The 18,027-nt window shown below is 36.9% G+C and overlaps 1 protein-coding gene across 4 annotated transcripts; it reads left to right on the forward strand.

Annotated features, from left to right (window-relative positions):
• Positions 1-495: 495 nt before the first annotated feature.
• On the forward strand, positions 496-10,228 carry LOC121268552 (serine/threonine-protein kinase CTR1). Of its 4 annotated transcripts, none has more exons than XR_005941188.1 (16): positions 496-1,306; positions 1,921-2,222; positions 2,314-2,458; positions 2,624-2,727; positions 3,998-4,206; positions 5,586-6,020; positions 6,165-6,205; positions 7,088-7,156; positions 7,256-7,356; positions 7,460-7,544; positions 7,647-7,745; positions 8,205-8,273; positions 8,386-8,517; positions 9,006-9,100; positions 9,184-9,383; positions 9,457-10,228. XR_005941188.1 is itself a non-coding variant. In XM_041172870.1 (15 exons), the coding sequence occupies exons 1-15, from the start codon at positions 713-715 to the stop codon at positions 9,278-9,280; spliced, it is 2,577 nt and encodes an 858-aa protein (XP_041028804.1). In that variant the 5' UTR covers positions 496-712; the 3' UTR covers positions 9,281-10,228. The 4 variants fall into 4 exon arrangements, 1 of the variants encoding a protein (XP_041028804.1); XR_005941187.1 differs by having other exon boundaries at positions 9,466-10,228; XR_005941186.1 differs by having other exon boundaries at positions 497-1,306; positions 9,992-10,228.
• Positions 10,229-18,027: the final 7,799 nt, after the last annotated feature.

Consider the following 18,027-nt stretch of genomic DNA (forward strand, 5'->3'; position numbering starts at 1 on the left):
ATGCTAACATGTATAGAAAATAGAGTTTTGTTATGTACAAGTAAATTAGTATTGTTTATAATAAAATTTACTTTCTGATCAATCATACTGAATGAGTGCGTATTAGTGTGCAAAATCGCTTACAATTAGATTTTTCCTAAAAAATAAGGATCTATCCCGATTAAAGACAAGATAATCTTCTTTCTGATTTGATTTTTTCATCTGGAAGATAAAGATATTCTCGCTGATCGTTTTTAGATTGTAAAATTATTTCATTTCATTTTATTTTATTATCATAATTTATAAGTTTTTATATAAAATATAATAAATAATTTAATTTTTTTAAATTTTAAAATAATAATAATATTAAAAAATAATATTCTAATAAAATTTTATTTAATTTTCAATTTCAACTTCTGTCCGAACTTCACGCTATTCTTTTAATCAAGCATGCAGTACAACCAAACCATACAGGGGTTTCAGCACGCACCGTCACCGAACTGTCAAAATAGTTTCTAATGCTTCTTAAAAAACAAAAATCCCAAAAAGAATATTACAGTTACGCCACCAAATAAAAGCGCACCGCTTTCATTTTCTCAATCCTGACAATTGAATTCTAGAGAGAGAAACACCGAAATTCTAGAGAGAGAACCTTTGCATCCTCTCCAGCAATGGCGGGTTCCAGGGTTTCTAATTCCAGGGTTTTGTGAGCGACAGAGTCTGAAATATCTCGATGGACATGCCCGCTAGAAGATCGAACTACACGCTCTTGAGCCAAGTCCCCGACGACCAGTTCGGCACCGTCCCCGGAGCTTCGACGACGTCGTTCTACGAGTCGTTGTCCGGAGAGGGCAAGAACAAAAACAGGGGGAAGGTGGAGAGGGGGCTCGATTGGGACGCAGTTGGCGATCACAGGGGGAACCGGATCGGAAACGTCTACTCGTCGATCGGGCTGCAGAGGCAATCGAGCGGTAGCAGCTTCGGAGAGAGCTCTCTCTCCGGGGAGTACTACGCGCCGACTCCGTCTACTGCTGCGGTGGCGAACGAGATCGAAGGCTTCGGTTACTTTCAGGAGGACGTGCTGTTCAGGGTGGGCGGCGGCGGCGGAGAATTGAGAGCGAAGGCGGTGGGGACCACGGGAGGAGGGTCGTTCTCTGGGAAGAGCTGGGCGCAGCAGACAGAGGAGAGTTACCAATTGCAACTGGCTCTGGCACTGAGGCTTTCGTCAGAAGCGACCTGTGTCGAGGATCCTAATTTCTTGGATCCTGTGCCGGACGAATCCGCCCCGAGGACGAGTTCGATCGAGGCCGTGTCTCATCGATTCTGGGTATGGTTTATCGTTTTTTGATATTTCTTATTTATAGTTTATGTTTTTTCTCAGCCGTAATATATCTCAGCTATAATCTGCTCTGGTTGGTTTTCGTTTTCGTTTTGGGAGTAAGGTTTCTGGTTCATAGAGTTCCTGAAATTTATGCTTAGGGATTTCTGTATACTTGTTGAGGAGTATGCGCATTTTGTTGTAATTGATATGCCTATTTTTTAGAGTTGGATTTTTTTGATGACTTGCGATCAGTGGTTCCGTAATTGCTAGCTTACCTTTAATGCTCTATCTAAATCCCGTCCTGGGATTTTACAACTAATATTGTTCCTCGTGTTGTTAAATCTTCATCATAGGTCTTCATCATCCATATTGTTCTCACAAGGGGAAGAGGTGCCATTTGAACCAAAGCTCGTTGGAAAATAATAATATAGATTAAAATCTATATGGAATGAACCTATAAATCTGCTTGCTCTAGTTGAGTTGAGTTTCGGGATCATAGGGTTAAAAACAAGCTTCTAAGTTCCATTTTCTTTTTTCTATATTTATCTGCAACCAAATGAGGGTAAGGATGCATGTATCTAATACTTAACAGATTGTTTTATTAATCTAATCTGCATCAGGTGAATGGCTGCCTGTCATACTTTGACAAAGTCCCTGATGGGTTTTATTTGATTCATGGGATGGATCCATATGTGTGGACTGTTTGCACTGATCTTCAAGAGAGGGGTCGTATTCCATCAATTGAATCACTAAAGTCTGTTGACTCAACCACTGATTCATCAATTGAAGTGGTTTTGATTGATCGACGTAGTGATACCAGCTTAAAGGAACTCCAAAATAGGGTTCTCAGCATTTCTTGTAGCTGCATAACCACTAAAGAGGTTGTCGATCAGCTTGCAAAGCTCGTCTGCAACCGCATGGGGTGAGTTTGCTGATCACACTTTCTATCCACAAATTCCCAGAAGAACTCTTCCTATCATACTTTTGTAACCAAAATTCATTGCTGTTACAAGGGGTTCAACCTCCACAGGAGAAAATGATTTTTTCCCAATATGGAAAGAGTGCACTAATGATTTAAAGGACTGCTTGGGATCTGTTGTCATTCCAATAGGTAGCCTATCTGTCGGCCTCTGCAGACATCGGGCTATATTGTTTAAAGTAAGGATCAAACCTATATCATTTATTCAATTTTTTATGTATCTTCATTTAATTTAAAATATCTTTTTCTTCCCTCTGGTTATTTTGTGTACATTTTCTATGAGGACTTTCAGGGTCTTTTTTTTTATTACTATATGAAAGGATTTTTTTAATATGATTCTGCAGGTGCTAGCCGACGCAATTGATCTACCATGTCGAATAGCCAAGGGCTGTAAATACTGCACAAGAGATGATGCTTCCTCTTGTCTTGTTCGGTTTGGGCTCGACAGGTATGCTTTGTCTGTATCACGTTACTTGATCATATTATAAAAAAGGGTTAAAATACCTATGATCCATTTTTTGAAATTATTTATTCAAAAAATGTTTTGAAATTATTTAAAGGTGCTATTGTGCTAAGATTATTTATGCGGTGTTGTCGTACTTCAATGTTTTGAGAATTAGATTTTGACTATGGTGGAAAACATCTCCTCTCCCCACCCCCTAAAGAAAAGACACACTTGGCCTGGTTTAAGTTATGTGTTTTTGTTTATGGTTAAATACTCAATTGGTCCTTTTGTTTTTCCTTAAAATCAAATTCCTCTGTGTTCATTCTATGAATAAAACTTCTTGATTACCTATAAAAAAAAAAAAATTCCTCTTTGTGTTTTTAATTAAACTTTGAGTAATCCTAGATACAGTTGTGGAGTGCGCAAGTGTCATTCATTATATGAATAAAACTTCTTGATTACCTATAAAAAAAAAAAAAAAATTCCTCTTTGTGTTTTTAATTAAACTTTGAGTAATCCTAGATACAGTTGTGGAGTGCGCAAGTGCCACACAATTTTTTTGAAAAAGAGTAGAGTCCACTATTAAAAAATTAGTTTTTTTATCATGTAGGTCCTATATTTACTCACTTTTTGAGAAATGATTGCGCGGCACTTGCACATTCCATGACTGCAAATATAATTTCTCTTAAAAATTTTTACTTTGCATTTTAAGACTTGATCAAATTGGTTCCTATGTCAAAATTCTGTTAGTAAACCAACAGCCAGACATGGTGATGTGGCATGCCACATGGCAGAAAAAAAAAGTAAAATTTTTTTAATAAAAACACTCTAAATTATATATATATATATGTATGTATTTTAATGATTTTAGAAAATTTATATTATTTTAATTTTTTCCTGGGGGGCTTGCCACATCAAATGTCCAACGGTTTACAAATGGAACTTTAACAGAGGGACCAATTTGATCAATCTTAAAAGCATAAAGAGTGAAAAGTTCAGTTGAAAATGCTAAGGAGTAATTTTATTTTAAAGCAAAGGGCAGAGACCACTTTAGGATTTAACACCCTTTTGTTTAGTTATTTGATGCCATGGATTTATAATATTATACCTTTCTTATTGGTCCATTACTCATTGAAATCTATATTTTACTTTCCTAACAGTATAATAATATATACAATATTCTTTATATATATTATGCAGGTATTTATTACATCTGCAAGCATGTGCAATCTATTTTACGAGGCCTCATGGAGCATATCTTTTTATATTTCAGGGAATATCTGGTTGATTTGATTGGGAAGCCAGGCTACTTATGCGAGCCAGATTCCTTGCTCAACGGTCCTTCTTCCATCTCAATTTCTTCGCCATTGCGCTTTCCACGACTTAAACCAGTTGAACATACCATTGATTTCAGGTCACTGGCCAAGCAGTTTTTCTCAGACTGCCAATCACTCAATATTGAATTTGATGATCCATCCACAGGTGGAGGTTCTCAAAGCACCAAATTAAATATATATGTGTGTGTGTGTGTGTGTGTGTGTGTGTGTGTGTGTGTGTGTGTGTGTGTGTGTGTGTATTTATATTTATTTCTTAATTTTTCTTACCAATAATATATATATATGTATATGTATATAAGCACACACTCATATAGTTGTATTCTAGCTACTTTTCTTTGGATTTGGTATATTTTATAGAGACTTGTTTATTGCCTATAATGATCTGCTAATATTAAGAATGTTGTGGCTGTTCATATATGCTTTAGTTGTCTATATACTTGGTATTCTGATCAAACTGTAGTAAGCTAATTGTTTAAAAAGAACTCCTCATATGGGCATAGATTTGTTTTTATAAGTAAATATGTGGACATATTTTCCCTAACATAGCAGGGAGAACTGAACCATTGATAGGTCATTTTCAAGTTAGCATCTAGGTTGTATTATTAGATTTGATATCCAGCTGTTCTGCTCAACCTTTTACCAGGATTTATAACGTGTGTATGTTAGGGGCAGTAAAGTTTGAAATGGAACGATTAACTGTATAAGGTCATATGCCATATGGAAGGCACATGCATCACAACTACATAGCATGTGCTTACATTTGAAGCTTGTATATAATTTATCTTCAGATTTTGGTTTCTTACGGCCATTTATTTATAAGATGAGAGGCATAGATGAAAACTTTTAGGTTTCTGGTGTAAGTGTGCTGATAATCAACCCTGATGTCAACTTGCATTGACACTCATGCTGGATAGCTTATGAGCCTAAGTTGATGGTTGTTAGGGAACTCAAATTTGAGCTCCAGATATGGGTTATTGGAGAGTGTCTGCTGGCTCACTTCATATATATATATATATATATGATAGAGTTTGTAGTAACCTTGTAATGACCATAATACTTAATTAAGCAATTGTCCACTATTAATTTACATTAGTTTGGTGTTTCCATAAGGTTAATTGATTCTCACTTTATTGATATCAATAACGTACAGAAATACTTGTAACTTGTTAAAAATTTAACTTCTGGAGTCCAATGAATGTAAATGAGCACGGTGGCCTCTGTACATAAGATATAAGTTTAAGATCTTTGCTCATTTACCGTAGATGGACAATGCGCTCTGTGTTGCTTGGTCGCATTCTTTGATAATTCTACGCTTGTCCAGCATTTCAACTGTGTAAAGAGGATTGTTTATTATTGAGTTGCATGTTATAGCTTATTTTTTAGGTTCTATTTCTGGATTATGTTTTCTTATATATAACTTTGACAATTACTATATTGTAGTTAAGTTTCCAGAATTGATCTTGTATTTTGGTTGATCTTGTTTAATGGTGCCATTTCACAACCAATTGCCCTTTATCATCATAGGAACCGCTGTTGATGAAGATCCTGGGGTTTCCATGCGTCCCAAGCAGCATGATGTGAAGTACACTGACGGGAACGAGAATATGCTAATAACGAGTGATGATCATGAAACTTCTCGTTTTAAGCTGCACCCTGCTCAGCCAAGTGCCCAGGATCAAGATTCTGAACTGTTTAAATCCTGTAATCCTGCTCAGAATATTACACACTCGACTGCCATGGTCAAAGATACAGCCCATCTTAAACATGTTCCACCAATTGGGCAGAGAGAAGTTCAACCACTTTTTGTATTGTCTAATTCAAGGCTGGATGCTGTTAAGGATTCGAGGTTCATTGAGGGAGGTCAGCTCGTTCCTGGTAAAAGTGCAGAGCCTTCTCTTGATATAGAGGATTTCAACATACCATGGAGTGCTCTTGTTCTAAAAGAGAGAATTGGAGCAGGTATTTTCCTGACCTCATTTAAAGACAATCTCAAGTACAAACAATATAATTCTCTAATGCATAGAGAGGCCATATAGCCATCCTGCCATGCATTTCATTTTAATAATTTTGCACAAACAGCACTTAGATCAACTTGGTTTTCAGGTTCTTTTGGAACTGTCCATCGTGCTGATTGGAATGGCTCGGTAAGCAAATTATTCTTTCATTATTATCTTTTATGTAAAATCTAGAGATGCAAAGACTGGTTTACCTTAAATAAAGTTGATCTCAAGGCTTATTTCTGTCCTAGAATATCTTCTGTGTTTGCAAATCAAATGTGTAATTTATGTTGACTATGCCTTCTTTCTATCATCAATAAAATTATTATTTACAGAGAAAAGAAAAATTATGTTGACTTTTGGGGTTTAGAGGTCCGGTTGAGGATCAAGATACTATTTCAATGAAGAACCATTTGTGTATGGAAGTGAAAACTTATAGATACATGCATGGCTGTTCAATTGATTCAGAAAAATTCTGAAAGTTTCAGGATTTTTATTATATTAATGAATATTATTAATTTAGGCGAGGACTTGTTAAGAAATAAATGAGCTGAACGCCATGATGGTTTGGGTTATTTGTTGTATAATTTTGTTTCTATGTCTACATTTTGTTGGCAATAATCTGCACCGTTATGCTCAGATTTGTAGTTGTATCATTAAGCCACATGATCTGTCATAAGTTACTAACTTTTGGAGTTAACAGTATTTCACTATATATATTGGCTATGCATCTACTTTTGCTGGGTGGCACATCCTGATGTTGTATAGGCTTATGGTTTTGGTTTGATGGTGAAGATTGCATCTTCTTTTTCATGGCAAACGTCCTATTTCAGTTTTTTCATGTTTGGGGTTTTAACTTTTGACATGGACTCTGCTTTCAGTATTTTCTTGAAGTTCCATTTTAAGCTAATAATCGATATCTGATCCATTTTGTATTGTGTTTCCTGTATAACTTTGGTCGATAAATAGGGTTTGAAATTAGATAGTTATTATCCAATCATATGTATTACATCAAATTCTACATTCCAGGAAGTTGCTGTGAAGATTCTCATGGAACAAGACTTTCATGCTGAACGATACAAAGAATTTTTGAGGGAGGTATGTGCTGCTAAAAATTTGAACAGATTTTGCTCTAATATTGAGAATTTCATTATTAGCCTTGATTTGAGATATGAATTCTCTTCTTTTGTTTGTTAGGTTGCAATAATGAAACGCCTACGGCATCCGAATATTGTTCTTTTTATGGGTGCGGTCATTCAGCGCCCAAACTTATCCATAGTCACAGAATATCTATCAAGGTTTTTTGAAGAGAGAGAGAGAGAGAGAGAGAGGAGGCAACGTAAAGTTTGGTTAAAAGGCATCGATTGTTCAATGAACTAAAATATTGGCTTTAAATTGCAGAGGTAGCTTGTATAGACTTTTGCATAAGCCTGGGGCTAGAGAGATGTTGGATGAGAAGCGTCGGTTGAGCATGGCTTATGATGTGGTAGGCATTTCCAAAGATTTGCATTTGCTGTTCTGAAGTTCTGTATATTCTTCTGTTATCTCATTAAGCTCATGATAATCCTCGGTATGCTGTCAAATACAGGCAAAAGGAATGAATTATCTTCATAAAAGCAACCCTCCGATTGTTCATCGAGATTTAAAATCACCCAATCTTCTAGTTGACAAAAAGTACACAGTAAAGGTAGGAGTGAAAAGTATTGAAGCTTACTAATTTAGATTGCTAATCTTTGCACTAATGATTAATCAGCTTGGCAATATAACTTTAATTCTCTTGTTTTCCTTTGGCTTCGAGTTATTTTTTGTTGATACAAGCTTGTATGAATGAGATGCAGAATCTTCAGAGCCATACCTGTTATCTGCTATTTTATGTCTTCCTGTTTACACTCTCTTTTCTAGTTTGGGTGCTTTCTTGTATATACACCTTGTATTTTAATAAAATTGATAGACTTATCAATAAACTTGTTATCTGCTCGGTTCTATATTACTGTTTGTTGATATTGGTCATCAGTGTTGTCTTTGGTTACCATCCCTGGCTTCTATCTTTTAGATTTAGAGCCACAGTTTGCAGAGAAGTTTTTGTCTTTGTTGCTTCCACTTTCCACTTCTTCCTCATGTTGTTTGTACGATTCTTTTTGGTTAGGTTTGTGATTTTGGTCTTTCCCGACTAAAGGCAAACACGTTTTTGTCATCGAAGTCAGCCGCTGGTACTGTAAGTTCTATTGAACTTGACAACCATACTTTAGCTGATTATTATTATAAAGTCGCATAAGCCATATGGCTGTAATATGTAAAGTGTAACGATCCTTATTTTGTGTTACTAGCCTGAGTGGATGGCCCCAGAGGTTCTTCGTGATGAGCCATCAAATGAAAAATCAGATGTTTACAGCTTTGGTGTAATCTTATGGGAGCTTTCAACATTGCAGCAGCCATGGAGTAATTTGAATCCAGCACAGGTCCGTAATGTGTATGTTGTTGACGAGATGGATTGTGGAAAGTGAATTCGTGGAGGTCTATATTAAGCTATAGTTTCTGTACTTCTGAGTCAGATGTATCTATAAATAATCAATTTGTCCCTAAACTCTATATTAAGGAGGTTGGCTGTGATGCTCTATTCCTTTGGACAGCTTCTGTAGATTTTAATGGGCTCAATTTCCATGATTTTCTTGTCTCTTTTTCTATTTCTAATTAGGTGTTTCTCTTGCGTTATGCCTGTTGTTTTTTTAGTAAAATCTTTGATTATGTGTTTTTTAAAAAATCTTTTCAGAGGATAAATTTGTTATCTAATAAAAGCACACATTGGGTCTACTAACCATGTGGCATAACTCGTGTTACCTCTTGCATTTTTTTCCAATTAAATGAATTAAATCTGCACTCACTCCCAAGATGTTTGCCTGAGCTCATTTGTTTGATCATTCATGGCTTAATGTATACTGCTTTGCAGGTTGTGGCAGCCGTCGGCTTTAAGGGAAAAAGGCTCGAGATTCCACGTGATTTGAATCCTCAAGTGGCTTCAATAATTGAGGCGTCCTGGGCCAAGTAAGTTCAGCATTTTACTTCCTATATGCTTAGTGCTTCAATTTATTTTCCTTCGCTTTCTTCATTAATAAATGATTTTGCAGTGAACCCTGGAAACGACCATCCTTTGCCAGTATCATGGAATCTTTGAGGCCATTGATTAAACCTTCCACGCCTCAACCAGGTCCATTAAGTACCTGAAGGGTTAAAAGATGTGAGAGGACTTATTCATGCACATAATACAGCATTCTTTTGACTTTTGATGTCTGCCAGGAGGCAATACAAGCTCTTCATATAGTCTCAGGTCAGGTGCACCTAAAACTTCAGCTTTTGGTTTCCAATATTTAGTGGTGCCCAAGATTTTGACCTCCTTGTAGCATATATAGATATTACCAGGTGGAAAAGGGGGCTGAAGGCCTTGGAATCTTAAGCAGCCTTAAAATTTCAACTTTATGTGAGATTCCAGGTCTGCATTTTCTTTTGCCTCTGAAGTTCTTGGCAAGTAGTGAAGTGGAACGGTGTAGCTTACAAGGAACTGCCTGAACTTGAGGTTTCCTCTTCAAGTGATGTGTGACACATCTTATTTGGGAATGGCTCATGCAGATGGGTAATTGTTTGTTGTACTCGTACCTGTGGAAGCCACCTGGCAGTGGCTGCAATGTTGAATGAAATCTAGGAATGGCATATGCACGTTGTAGGGGTTTGAATTTCATAGTTGTTTCTTGAGAAGAATGGTAAATGTTGGCAGTCTTTAAGGCAATATGATAACGGTTATTTTCCTCTGCCTCCCCCTGCGGGGTAGGGGCGGGTTGGGCGTTTAGCAAGTATATCCTGGTTGTCATTTATTTTTGTTTATGCTTGATGGCCATTTTTTAAATTCCTGATGGATTGAATTGTTTTGATTGTTTGCAGAATCTCTGTTGTACATGTCTTCTAATTGGTAATTGAGAACCCCGATTTTTTTACGCAAAGCAAGGAACTGCCATCTACATAATATTGTTTGCAAGGTCGTTCTATTGTGCCATAATGGAAAACTGTACAAATACTTTCATAATTTTGTATGTAAAGAGTTAGAATTAGTTGATGGGAAGCTATTTTGCCGGCTTTGTACACCAGATGAGCTTCTTCACATGTATTTACTTGTACCAATTGTGAAATGCAGTCAATTGGTTAAACCTGACTGACTAGCCTCTTGGCGGCTTTCTACGTACTAATTAATATGTTTGGATGCGAACAACGATACGAGATTGCCCAACAAATTTGAAATAACACGCGCGCACGTACATTATAGTGAAAATTCTCTAATTATCCGACTGAGTTGGATGGTCTAATACGGGAAGATATAAATCAATAGATGTTTGTGGCATTTACATAATTACATTTATAAAAATCTAGACACACGACATTATTGCATCTATCTCTCATCCAAATTAGTCCATCTAATTCGAACAAGCAATTAAAAAATATTTCTATTGTATTATATATGTTTTTTTATTTTTTTAAAGGTATCATGACATTATTTTCCAATAGAAAAATCTAATTGTAAGTGATTATGCGCACTAATATACGCACCATTTCAAAATGATTGGTCAGAAAGTAGACTTTATTGAAAACAGTATTAATTTGAATTTAGAATATGAAGGCAACAATATTAGTATGCAGATTGGTACGCAAACTTGCTTGTACATAGCAAAACTCTTTTCCAATTATATATAAGTCTTGAAACTCATATACAATAAATTTTTTGAAGTAACCTTCTACATTAATTTATTATTGTTTCAAGAAAAACAAACATTGATATCTCAGCATTAGGGGTAGGGGACTGATTTTGATAAGGTGTGAAGGTGATAAAATATTCCAAACTCAAGACCAGACCCAACACACCTAAAGGCTACCACTAGGAGAGAGAGAGAGAGAGAGAGAGATAGGGGGATAATGATGGGACAATGAAAGGGAGGATGTAAGAAGAAAAGTTAGGAAGAGATAAGAGAAAAAGAAAAATGCGGAAATGAGAGGGATATATCAGATACACAAGGGAAAGGCGGCCAATTCTTACCACTTCCAAGGAGCATACGAAAAGAGGAGACATATAAAAGGAAGTGACCCGACGACTCAAGGGGGTTTTTCGACTTCTTCTTCAATTTCTTCAACCTGAGGAAAGGGGCTCTAGCGAGAACAAATTCTCCGACAAATATATTTGAGATCTCCATTGTATGGTGAGAAATAAGAGTCAACGATGGACTGTAAATAAACTTATTATAGTGGATATTCCCTCCCCTAAAAACTCCGTGGACGTAGGCTTTATGCTGAACCACGTAAATCTGTGTTCATTTCTCTTTTACATTCTCAGTATTTATTTTTTATTCATTGTCATGGATGTATGCACATTTGCACTGGCCCACGCCAGGGGCTCCATACTACACCGATCAAGGCCCAGATCATTATAGCGGCCAGGAAATGACTCTTTCTCCCTTCCCGAACTGTTGTGTGATTTTTTGAATTAACAGTTTGCGTCGTCTGTGAGATCTGATTTCCTTTCTACACCAAAAGTGGGAAAATGACTATTTTTCGACACGCTAAAATCATTGAACGAGTGGACGAAATTTTTCCAAATGAGTGTTCTCAACCTTTTGGTTTTTATTTTATTAAAAACACTATTGCAGCAAATGGGAGAGTAAATTTTCTCTCGCCTAGTTGGGTAAGCGCATTGCGCTTAAATGCTTTTTATACACCCAGTGTGTAAAGTCGGGAGCCCAAACTCCTCGGCCACTTGAGCTATAACTACTCACGACCCTGGCACTTTGAGTGCAATGTGCACTTACACATAGTGCCATGCACGTGCATGTTGTCCAAAGTGCATTGAGCACATGCACTGGCAAGCAACCACTATACACTTAAGTGCATAGTGCAAAGCCCATGCACGTCCCCATTGTGCCATGCATAGGGCACAAGGTGTGCACATTACCGTGCACCCAGGTGGCTTGCGGCGCCCAGCCAACGAGTTGCTGGGCAACTTGGGCTAGGCGTTCTGTTGAGTCATGGGTGAGGAATATCATAGACGAAGGTGAATTTGTGGGGGGGAGTCACGGGTCATGGTGCATGGCCATGGGAGAGGAGGAGCATACCACAGGTGCATTTGGCTGACAAGTCAATTCGGAAGGCCAACGATCGAGGAAGCCAGGGCGCGGAGCTTGTGACCGAGGGACCTACCCCGTGGTTGAAGAGTTGCTGAGCAGCTTGGGCGAGGAGTTCTGGCCAACGAAGTTGTCTAGCGATTCGTCAGCCAACACCCTCGGCCATTGGCTCTTCGACCGTTGCAACTAAGGGTGAATTAGGTCCAGTCTGGTCGGTCCCTAGGGGATTTTGTGAACTGGACTGAAGTGGCATATGGACCAGGTCAGACTGTTGCCAATCAGTCCAGTTCGGTCTTACCGGTCTAGTAGGTCCGACCCTTACCCCAATGGGCCACTTTTCTAGCTTCGGCCCAACTAACTTTATTAGTCAAATTTTGGCCTAAGTTCTGATTTTGAGACTATTTTCAACCTAAATTATTATAAACAATTTGACATAAAAAAAATAGAAAAAACAACTAGAAGAAGATGTAGAAGAAGATGCAAAATTCCAATAACATCCAAAATATAACTAAATGAACAATATAGAAAAAAATGAAAAATTACTAATAAAACTAAAAAACCCTAATCATCCAAACTCCAAATGAAAGAAAAAAAAAGTTACAAAATAAAAAAAAAAAAAAAGTAAGGAAAATACACAATAAAATTTACAAATTACAATCTATGCATCTAAGTCAAATTACAAATTACAAATTATAAATGACTGAATAGCAATGAAAAAAAAAAAAACTCAAATTCCAAGTCTTTAGTCTCCAAGTCCAAAACTTCAAGTATTCACAACTTTACTGCAAAAACATAGCAAACAAATATTAAATGTCTTAGTTTAATAACAAAAATAACTAATATAATAGTATAAAAGTATATTCTTCTCACCTCATTCATCTGCATTGTGTGTTGGCATTGTATTCAACACCTCTATAGAATTTTCAACCTCCCCAACAAGTTCTATACATAAAAGATAAAACAAAACAAATTATATAAATTTACATAACATATAAATCATAAAAGATATAAAATGAAGTAAATTTATAATTGTTACATACCCATATCCATCTGCTTTTCAAAATCCTCCACCTCATCCATTAAAGTCCTAAGGCTGATTGGAGTAGAAGAAGAACGAAGCTAATTTTGTGCACAAATGAGGCCCCCAACCATCATCAGATATAAACTACTTCGGAAAGGATCAAGCAAACAACCCGACATACTAGATGTTGATTCAGAGGTCACTGTAGATACCGGTATTGCAAGTATATTACGTGCAACTTTTGAAAGTATCCGATATCTAACTGAATTAACCTTCCACCAATTTAGAATGTTGAAACTTGCATCTTGTTCCTCATAGCTTTCAACGAAGTATCTATCAACCTTTGATTTGCTTTCTAAAGAGTTTTTCGACTGTAATTGTTGCTTAAATAGGGCCAATCTCTGTGCCTTCCTATCCTCAAGTCTATTAACTGTAGCATTTATATCTTCACGTATGAGACTTGTGCACTGCTGTTGTTGACCAAAACTGTTCCCTTCTTTATTTTCAAATGTGCATTATACAAGCGGGTTAAAGCATCTTTCACCTTCCAACTCAAATCAACCGTTTTTGTTGGTTCATGGGCATACATTGATTCTAATGAAAATTCAAGATATCTCATCTTGTCCCGAAGATCTAGAATTTGCCTGACATTCAACAACAAATTCATATTTTCAATGTTACCCCAATATTTATTAAATTTTTTTCCCATATTCGCTGTCATTAATCCCACCAAGGGACTTCCTTATTCACACTCCATGTCAATCGCACCACGAAGCACTACAGTAATTATATGTAGCTCTAGGTTTAATGGGATCACCTTTTGGTATTTTTGTAAAATGATTACAAACCATTGACCTAGATCTACCACCACTCGTTTTAGTACTACTACTTACATTGGGTCTGGGTGGGAGTGGATGAATGCCACTAAACCCTTGTGTCGACTCATTAACATCATCGGTGATAGGGTCTCCCGGAATTGTTTCTTTTGTAGGGTCCATCTAGAAAAATAATCAAACAAGTCCAAATCTGAATTTTTTCTAGATCTAAGCCAATAACAAATAATCAGATTTAAGATAACCAACTTAAGAATTAACATATTAGTAACAAACAACAAAAAAGTATCCATAGACCTCATCATAACCAATAATTTAAAGTATCAAACGCATGTAAACATAAAAAAAAATTACAAAGACCAAATTACAAGAAATCGTATAAGATCTCAAATTAGGGGTGCTATCCGCATGGTGCGAGGCGGGGGAACCCCCTCCCCGCCCCGGTAGGCGGGGGGTGAGGTTGAAACCGCCCCCCGCTCAATCCAGTGATTCACTGGATCTATAATTTTTTTTTGGGTCTAAATTTTTTTAGATCATAATTATAATATAATATAATTATAAATTTTATTCAAAAAAATGTAAACTCATTAGAGTTGTATTTTAGATTATCTTGGTCTCCTAGGCTAACCTTTATATATGAGACTAAGACAATACAATAGTCATTCTTAAGCAATGTGGGACTTGCTGTCAAGTCCTACATTGCTTAAGAATGACTATTGTATTGCCTTGGCCTCCTATATAAAGGTTGGTCTAGAAGGCCAAGCAATCTATTAACTTGAATTTAAGTTTTTAACAAATTGTATATATTTATATACAATATATATTTATAGAAATTATTTATATAAATATAAAAAATAATTTTTTTTATTATTTTTTAGACTGTGCGGAGCGGGGTGCGGGGCGGGGCCCCACTGGGGTCAGCCCACCCCCCGCCCCCGCTCTGGCTCCTTCATGCGGGGCGGGCCCCCGCTGCCCACCCCTATCTCAAATCCATATTGATATATGTTATAATGCAAAACTAAAAGCATACAAGAGGTTATCCATTACTGGGATTAAAAATCAATTGATATTTCCTAAACAACTTTATTTTTTCCCATTTTTTTCCAATGTAAATAGGAAGTAGTAACTCACAAGTTATACCGTATAAAAACTATATGGATTTGCAATAGAGGTGTTGGGAGTTCACGGTTGGAAGCTACAGACGAGGCACTGGGATCTGCAGTAGAGGTGTTGGGAGTTCTAGCCTTTAGGGTTTTTTAGTCGTTTTGAGAGAGTCGGGAGTTGGGACTTGGGAGGGAGAGTGAGAGAGTGAGAGAGAACTAAGGAAAATGGAGTGAAAGATGTTCTAACCTGTGTTGAAACGACGTTGTTTCAACACTGGTAATTTTAAAAACAAATTTGAATTGCGTGTTGTTTCACGCAACTCAGCAAGCGTCCATAGAAACCCTAACCCGTGAGTTCGCTCGACTTCCACTCGATCTGGAGCTAAAGCAAGCTAAAGCGAATATCAACCCGTGAGTTCGCTCGACTTCTGCTCGATAAGGCACTCGACACACTGCTCGAGCGAAGACCTAAGTATGAGTGTGTACTAAGAGTCTATGTGAAGAAAATAAAAATTAGCAGTGAATAATATTGAGCTCCTGAAGAGCCAATTTTATCTTGTATATTTTATTATCTCTCTTTAGTTTCACAACAATATATCATATATGATTAATTGATAGCATATATTACTAATGCTTGTTTGCAACTTAGGTATCTTAAAAATAATTATTTTAAGTATTTAATTAAATGTAAATAATAGAAAATGTATGAACCTATGATATATAAATTATAATGTATTTACTATTTTAGTAATATATTATCATTCATTTTTAAATGCTTGCTTGTTTCTCTATTCATCAACCAGATGTGAAGATTTCTAAAGACTAATTGATCAAGAGACCAAAAAACATGCAAGAATTCTTCCAACCAAAAGTCTTCTAAGTTTTAATGATGCATCATCATGATTCATGCATGCATATAGATATTGAAAATCTGTGTTGTGATGTTGGTGATTTTATATTTATAATTATTTGTTGTGCTGGCGATATTCTTTGTATATATACAAGTCTTTAATTATGTATTATATTTCTTTTTTAAGAAAAATTGCGTGAATTGGTAATTATAAGAAATAAATATTTTTATGAAATCAGTAATGGTTGGCTGGCCTGATTAGTAATTTAGTAGTAGTGTATAATGTATTTTTTACGTAATATATATTTGTTCATATGAATAGAATAAAAAATAATTATGGAACTAATATTACTTCATAAATAATTACTATTGTGACTATTGTCTATTTACATATAATGATATATTATTAATTAATAACATATATTATTTAATATTTTATATGATTATTGATAATAGATTAGATGAAAATCACATCATTAACTTATATAATTATTATATAAAAATAATATATTAAATTTTTAAAAATATTTTTAAAAATATATATAGGAGTTCAGTCTGATCCAAAATTTGTAAACCCTAGGACCGGACCGAATTTCATTGGTCCATATATTTTGGGACCGAGATTAACCGATCCAGACTTCAGTCTGATCGGTTTGGCCGGTCTGAACCGAAAAGTTTACAACCCTAGCTACAACTAAGACGTCGGCCAACCCAATGATGGGGTCCCCTCCTCGGCATGGACCAAAAAAAAAAGAGAGAAAAAGACAAAGAAAAAAAAGAAGGAAAGGCAAGCATGCATTCAAAAGCATATATCTCAACAAACGAAAAAGAAGAAACAGGAATAAAAGGGAAACATGAAGATAAAGGGAAGTTAAGGAAGAAGAGAAGTAGCAATCAGAGACAATTTTAACGGAGCAAAATTTGCACGCAATGGCTAAAATGCACCGGTTTGTCTATTTTTCAAATTTATGTGAATTCGAGTTTTACTAAAAAAATTGATTCATGTAGCGCGAAACACAGGCCGCCTAGCCCCATTCAAGCACAGATTGGACATCCAAGTTTGTCTTCATCAAAATTGATTTCTTGGAATTAACATGCACGCGGGCACCCCGAATCTCTGTTGTCACTGAAACATGGCAGCTCGTGGGCAACAACTATGCGCCTTAAACTTTCTCTACGATCCAACAGGACAATTCATCTCGATTAAGCGCTCAACTGTCTGTATTGACTCCTGAGCTTTCGGCAAAGAGAAGACCAAGGGCGCCGAGCACTGTATTTCCATGGGCTTGGCTCATCCCTTCCTTCAGTTTATGAGGGCGGGCGAGAAAACCAGGGGAGCCAAGCACCATGTCTCCACGAGCTTGCTCCATCCCATTTAGTCTAAGAGGGTAGACGACAAGACCAGGGAAGCCAAGCAACAGGTGTCCATAGGCTTGCCTCATCGCTTCCCTCAGTTTATGAGGTCGACAATAAGACCAAGGTAGCCAAGTACCGTACCTTTATGGGCTTGCTTCATCCCTTCTCTCGGTCTACGAAATCGATGAGAAGACTAGGGAACCAAGCACTGTGTCTCCAAGGGCTTGCCTCATTCCTTCCTTCAATTTATGAGGTTGACGAGAAGACCAGGGGAGCCAAGTACAATGTCTCCATTATCTTGCCTCATCTATTCCCTCAGTCTACAAGGTTGATGAGAAGACCAGAGGAGCCAAGGACTGTGTGTTCACGAGCTTACCTCATCCCTTCCCTCAGTCTATGAGGGGGGCGAGAAGACCAGAGAAGGCAAGCACTATGTGTCCACCGGCTTGTCTTATCCCTTTCCTCAATCTACGAGGTCGACGATAAGACCAGGGGAGCCAAGCACGATGTCTCCACGGGCTTAGCTCATCCCTTTCCTCAGCCTATAATGTCAGCGAGAAGACCATGGGAGCCAAGCCCTGTGTCTCCATGGGCATGCCTCATCCCTACCATCAATCTACTAGGTCATTCCCTCAGTCTATGAGGTTGACG

The sequence above is a fragment of the Juglans microcarpa x Juglans regia genome, chromosome 5S (genome assembly GCF_004785595.1).
Source record: "Juglans microcarpa x Juglans regia isolate MS1-56 chromosome 5S, Jm3101_v1.0, whole genome shotgun sequence".
NCBI lineage: Eukaryota > Viridiplantae > Streptophyta > Magnoliopsida > Fagales > Juglandaceae > Juglans > Juglans microcarpa x Juglans regia.

Bases quoted from the DNA above. Each gene is read 5' to 3' on its own strand.
- LOC121268552 (XM_041172870.1), top strand. From the start codon at position 713: ATGGACATGCCCGCTAGAAGATCGAACTACACGCTCTTGAGCCAAGTC. The intron at 6,021-6,164 runs GTATTTTCCTGA...CTTGGTTTTCAG, and splicing joins AAAAGAGAGAATTGGAGCAG to GTTCTTTTGGAACTGTCCAT. The intron at 8,518-9,005 runs GTCCGTAATGTG...ACTGCTTTGCAG, and splicing joins GTAATTTGAATCCAGCACAG to GTTGTGGCAGCCGTCGGCTT.